The sequence below is a fragment of the Leptodactylus fuscus genome, chromosome 2 (assembly GCF_031893055.1).
Source record: "Leptodactylus fuscus isolate aLepFus1 chromosome 2, aLepFus1.hap2, whole genome shotgun sequence".
Lineage (NCBI taxonomy): Eukaryota > Metazoa > Chordata > Amphibia > Anura > Leptodactylidae > Leptodactylus > Leptodactylus fuscus.
This window is the reverse complement of record NC_134266.1, coordinates 110,299,834-110,306,118: the sequence shown is the minus strand read 5'-3', so window position 1 is coordinate 110,306,118 and position 6,285 is coordinate 110,299,834. Positions and strand designations below refer to the sequence as shown.

Sequence of the window (6,285 nt, the reverse complement as noted above, 5' to 3'; positions counted from 1 at the left end):
TAGTCTATGGGAAAAAACGGGAATGTTGTCCCGGTTTCCATGGAATCCAAAGTTTGACACCTCGGATCCTCCAAGTTCCGGAAGTAGCAGGATGAGGAGCACGAGGAGGTTTTTGCATTGAATTCAATGGATTTTTTCCGCGTGGTATTCGACCGATACGAGTATTTGATCGAATAGTCATATTCAGTAGAATACTACTCGCTCATCTCTAGTCAGAACCCTTGGTCCTGCTTTCCTATTCCTCATGGATGGGCATGGAAGGCAAGGTGAAAGGAGAGGGAGGGCACTTGGAGTAACATGAAGACTGTAGTAGGGGAGGGCTCCCTTGTTGCAAATTCCTGTGACTCCGCCTCCGCTCCAGCCCGATAGGCCCTATGTATTGTATACACTATATACCGTAGTATACTCTGTTTTCATTGACCCAATTGGCTGAGTGTGATGCTATTATAATATTTTACAATAAAGCGCCCCACTCATACATTTGACCAGGGCCTCCTTTGTTTCCAACCGGCCCTGCCTCTGGCTCGTGGACCATCAATATGGTAGCGTGTACGGAGCCATACGACAACCTGAGCGCTATATACTGCAGCAATCAGTATGCCTGCAGGCGCCCTCTAGCGGCAGTATAACGTATTGCGCGAGCTGAATCATCCTGAATCCACCACAGCAAACCCTTCAGAGAGACATCAGTCTCCACTGCTCAGACGTCTCGCAGGTTCTCTTTAGCTGTGCTATATACCTCCCCATCCGTTCCCGTGACGCCATCTTTCTCGGTCACATGACAATGACGTACATGGCCTTCAGTCAGCCGAACGACAATGGACGAGACGTTGGTGTCTGCTGAAGGGAAAAACTCGCGGGCGGTGTCGTGTCAGCGCTGCGGCTGCCGGGTGTTGGCTGCCGGGACAGCCACACTGGCGAAGAGAGAGGTCAGAGACTGTAGATGGCTGAGGCGCTGTTCCCTCATACACAGAGACAGCCCGGTTCCCCTATGCACAGAGATAGACCAGTGCCCTATACACACAAAGGCAGACCAGTTCCCCTATGCACAGACAGCCCAGTGCTCTATACACACAGAGACAGCCCAGTGCCCTATACAGAGAGACAACCCGCTTCCCCTATGCACAGTGATAGCTCAGTGATCTATACACAAAGGCAGCCTAGTTCCCCTATGCACAGAGATAGACCAGTGCCCTATACACACAGAGACAGCCTAGTTCCCCTATGCACAGAGATAGACCAGTGCCCTATACACACAGAGACAGCCTAGTTCCCCTATGCACAGAGATAGACCAGTGCCCTATACACACAGAGACAGCCTAGTTCCCCTATGCACAGAGATAGACCAGTGCCCTATACACACAAAGGCAGACCAGTTCCCCTATGCACAGACAGCCCAGTGCTCTATACACACAGAGACAGTTCAGTGCCCCTATACACACAGAGACAGCCCAGTGCCCTATACAGAGAGACAACCCGCTTCCCCTATGCACAGTGATAGCTCAGTGATCTATACACAAAGGCAGCCCAGTTCCCCTATGCACAGAGACAGCCCAGTGCCCTATACACACAGAGACAGCCTAGTTCCCCTATGCACAGAGATAGACCAGTGCCCTATACACACAGAGACAGCCTAGTTCCCCTATGCACAGAGATAGACCAGTGCCCTATACACACAGAGACAGCCTAGTTCCCCTATGCACAGAGACAGCCCAGTGCCCTATACACACAGAGACAGCCTAGTTCCCCTATGCACAGAGATAGACCAGTGCCCTATACACACAGAGACAGCCTAGTTCCCCTATGCACAGAGATAGACCAGTGCCCTATACACACAGAGACAGCCTAGTTCCCCTATGCACAGAGATAGACCAGTGCCCTATACACACAGAGACAGCCTAGTTCCCCTATGCACAGAGATAGACCAGTGCCCTATACACACAGAGACAGCCTAGTTCCCCTATGCACAGAGATAGACCAGTGCCCTATACACACAGAGACAGCCCGGTTCCCCTATGCACAGAGACAGCCCACTGCTGTACAGCTTTGCCTGCCAGAACTGCTATTATACCTTGGGCGCCGGAAATAGTTTTTTTTTGTCCTCTTGCCTTACAAAAAAATGATATAAAAAGTTATGAAAAAGTCATATGTACCCCCATAACAGTACCAATAAAAAGCACGAGTCGCCCTGCAAAAAAATCTAGCCATCAACCAACTCTGTGAACCGAAAAATTGAAAATGTTACACATTGATGATGCAAAAATAATTGATTTATGCCACCAAATGAGTTTTTACTGTTTGAGCACAGCCAGGAACAGAAGGGAATGGGTGCCATGTGGATTTTGGAGCACATATTTAGTCGGTTTGGTTTTTGGACATCATAAGACTCTTGCAGAGCCCTGAAATGCCAGTAAAATGGATTTCCCTGACATGGGACCCCATTTTCGAAACTACACCCCTGAATGAATTTATCCAGGGGTACAGTGAGCATTTGTAACTCCCAAGTATTGCATTCATTTTCCAGAAATGAATACGCAGCTGCTGGTGAAAATGGCAATATTTCCAGGAATATGTCATTTCAGTGTGTATTATATTGTACCTAGCCTGTATCAGAGACAAACGCTCCAAAAGCTGTTGTGCTGTGGAGGCTAAGGACCCACAGCAGAAAATGCAACATGAAAAACTGCAGCGGAAACGAATTGCGTTTTTTTTCTACAGTGTTTTTCACAGAAAGCCTTCAGAGTTTTCCTCTGCAGACTTTCTGCTTCAATTATACCTACAGGGAAACCACCAGCTTTTCTTTAGGAATAATTGACATGCCGCAATTTCCCAGAATTCGACGGTTTGAGAAATTGCAGCATTTCCACTGCAGTTTTTTTCTCTAAGGTGTGGATTGGATTTATAGGGAATGTAAAATGCTCCAATCTGCGGTTATTACTCTACATGAGGCCCTGGCCTAACAGTTTTCGAAGTGTGTGTCTCTGCTGAAACAACTGGGCACAACATATTGGGCATTGGGTATTTCTGGAAAAATTTTAATTTTCACTTTCTCAGCTGCACATTCATTTTTGAAAATTAAATTAATGCAACGCTCAAGGGTAAAAATGCTCGCTACACCACTTGATATATCACTTCAGTTGCTTAATTTTTCCAAAATGAGGTAACGTGTCTTTAGATTCTACTTTACTGGCAATTCAGGGGTTGTGCAAAAAGTGGCATAACATTCAAAGAAAAACAACTGTTCTCTAAAATAGCGCTCCTTCCCTGCTGTGCCCAAACAGCAGTTTATACCCACATATGGCATTAAGTACATTATCCTGAGGACAACAGTGTCATACATTTGGGCATACACTGTTGCTTGGTGCATAGCAGGGCACAGATGTGAAGGAGCACTACGTGCTTTTGCAGTGCAAATTTAGATTGTTGATTTTTGTACTCCAAGTCTCATTTGCAGTGACCTTAAAATTGCCCCTATAAAATGAGGTCACTTCTTGGGGAATTCCAATTTATTGGCACCTTCAAAGCTCTGCAAAAACATGATGTTCAGAAAGTCCCTCTAAATCTGTACTTCAAAAGCTAAAAAGTGCAGTTCTCCTTCCCTTTTGAGTCCTGCTGTATACCCAAGCAGCAGTTTACACCCACATATACAGTGTTTTGTACCCATGATCGCTGACTTAACATTTTTAGGAGTGCATGTCTTTGATGACACAAAGTGGGCACAACATAGGGGCCACATGGTGGCTCAGTGGTTAGCACTGCAGCCTTGCAGTGCTGGAGCCCTGGTGTTCAAATCCCGCCATGGGCAAAAAACCATCTGCAAGGAGTTTGTATGTTCTCCCCATGTTTGCGTGGACTTCCATCCCACATTCCAAAGACATACTGATAGGGAAAAAAATTTACATTGTGAGCTCTATGTGGGGCTCACAATCTACAGAAAAACAAAACAAAGTGGGCACAACATGTTAGGCACTAAAGTGGCATGTTTCTTTAAAAATTGAAATTTGCACTTTGAACATTAATTTTTGGGAAGCACTCTTGGGCTCAAAATGATAATACCCCTTGAGAAATTCCTTCCTTGGTGTAGTTTCTAAAATAGTCACTTTTTTGGGGGATTCCATTTTGCTGGTACTTTACTGGCTTTGCAAATACAACATGTCACTCCAAAACTGTCAGCAAAATCTGCCTTCCAAAATACAAATAGTGCTCTTTCTATTCCAAGCCATGCCATACAACATTTTACAACATATTTGGTATCCTTGTATTTAGGAGAAATTGTGCAACAAACTTTGGGTTGCTTTTTCTCCTTTAACCCTTTATAAAAACTTCATTTAAGTGTTGCTTTTTCCCTTCCACGCATCACCATGCACCGAAGCATCAGTTTACATCCACATGTAGGGTATGTCCGTGCACTGGACAAGTTGCATTATAAACTGTGAGATCCATTTTTTTTAACACCTTGTGAATGTCTTAGTTTTGGGGCTAAATGAACGTATTATTGAAAAAAATGAAATGTCTAAATTTCACCTCCATGTTGTTTTAATTCCTGTGAAATTCTTAAAAGTTTAACAGACTTCCCAAATGTAGTTTTGAAAATGAGGTGATTTATGGGGGGTTTCTAATATACCAGCTTTTAAAATACCGTTCAGAACTGGAGTGGTCCTTTTAAAAATTGGTTTACGAAATTTTCTTGTAAATCTGGAAAATCGCTTTTACACTTTAAAGCTTTCTAACGTCCAAAATAAATTGAAGGATGATTAAAATATGCCAATATAAAGCAGAGATATGGTATATAATATTTATGAATATATTTGGGTGGTTTGACTATCTGAAAAGCACATTGTTTCAAATTTTGAAATTTCTATCATTTCCAATTTTTTTCTATTAAAGTAGTACAATGTGTCACAAAACTGTCTCAAAATCACTTGTGTAAGTTAGTGTCTCAGTCATTGCCATACAAAGTGATACATCATTTTCGAAAAATGGGGCCTGGTCTTTCAGTCAGATTTTAGTTGTGTCCTTAAGGGGTTAATAAAATCTGCTCTTAGCAGGGATTCCTTCACCCCACCCTCTGACATCATTATATTCTCATGGGGCAATTTTTTAAATATGTACTTTTCCTTAAAGGGGCTCTATCATTGGGAAAAGTAATTTTTACATAAGCACATCCTTGCCTAGCCTTTAGAAAGGCTATTCCACACATACCTTTAATATGTAAATTGCCTCAGTAGTGTTTGAATAAGTCCGTTTTTATTGATATGTTAATGAGCTTCTCCGTGCACTCCGGAAGTGTCTGTGATCACGGTCTGCTCTATCTGTATGTACAGCAGAGGCTGCTGTGCTGATGACTCGTCTCTGCGGTACATACACATAGAGCAGACAGTGCACACAGACACTTCTGGTTTCTGGTGCTCATTAGCATGTAAATAAAAACGGTCAAAATCTACTGAGGTAGGTGTGGAATAGCCTTTTTAAAGGCTATGCAAGGATATGCTTATCTAAAAATGACATTTCCCAATGATAGAGCCCCTTTAAATAGCATGCTTATTATATCAAATTTGTTAAAGCTCCATTTTTTTTTTTCTTCTTTATTTTCTTTCAGCTGCTTCTGCCTTCAATGAAGAAGAAATCTTCTCTGGCTGATGAGTCAAATCCAGATTGTGAGCTTCTTGTTGAGCATTGGCTTGTACACGACATGTTTACATTTGAGAATGTGGGCTTTACCAAAGACGTAGGAAATGTAAAGTTCCTGGTTTGTGCAGACTGTGAAGTGGGGCCTATTGGTTGGCACAGTTTGGAAGAGAAGAGTAACTTTTATGTAGCTTTGCAGCGAGTCCGGCATGAGTGAGGAATGCAAGCACTGACTGACGGCAAAGGAAAACCTATAGATACACTGAAAGAATTGAGTTCTTGGTGTTGTGTTACTGGTTGGACCAGCACTTTACCCTAGTGCCATGCATGTTTTCTAAACACTGATTAAAATGTCTGATCTGTTTTCAACAAAATGTTGAAGCGTCACATAATATGTGGTTGTCTTATTTCAGTATGACTTACTAATATTAGATATGGTGATGGAACAATCCTTATGTCCAATTCCTGTATTGTTGCTTATCTGCTATGGTTCTTGTTCAAAGATTTCATGAATGTAACAGTAACATTACAATGGAGAGTTGTGAATGATAGTAATTAAACAGTGGATGAAAAAAATACTGTAGACCTCACATTAGGGGTCAGTCAGACTATTTCAGAAGGCAGTCTTCTTTGTCCCACATGCTTCCTCCAGCAATA

The 6,285-nt window shown here is 42.7% G+C and overlaps 1 protein-coding gene across 1 annotated transcript; it reads left to right on the top strand.

The window, feature by feature from the left end:
• Positions 1 to 769: 769 nt before the first annotated feature.
• On the top strand, positions 770 to 6,020 carry RABIF (RAB interacting factor). The gene is made up of 2 exons (XM_075264404.1): positions 770 to 929; positions 5,600 to 6,020. Exons 1-2 carry the CDS (start codon positions 819 to 821, stop codon positions 5,843 to 5,845), a joined length of 357 nt encoding a protein of 118 aa, XP_075120505.1. The 5' UTR covers positions 770 to 818; the 3' UTR covers positions 5,846 to 6,020.
• The last annotated feature ends 265 nt before the right edge of the window (positions 6,021 to 6,285 follow it).

Excerpts from the sequence above, each read along its gene's own strand:
- RABIF (XM_075264404.1), top strand. The coding sequence starts at position 819 with ATGGACGAGACGTTGGTGTCTGCTGAAGGGAAAAACTCGCGGGCGGTG. Across the intron at positions 930-5,599 it reads CCACACTGGCGAAGAGAGAG|CTGCTTCTGCCTTCAATGAA; the intron begins GTCAGAGACTGT and ends ATTTTCTTTCAG.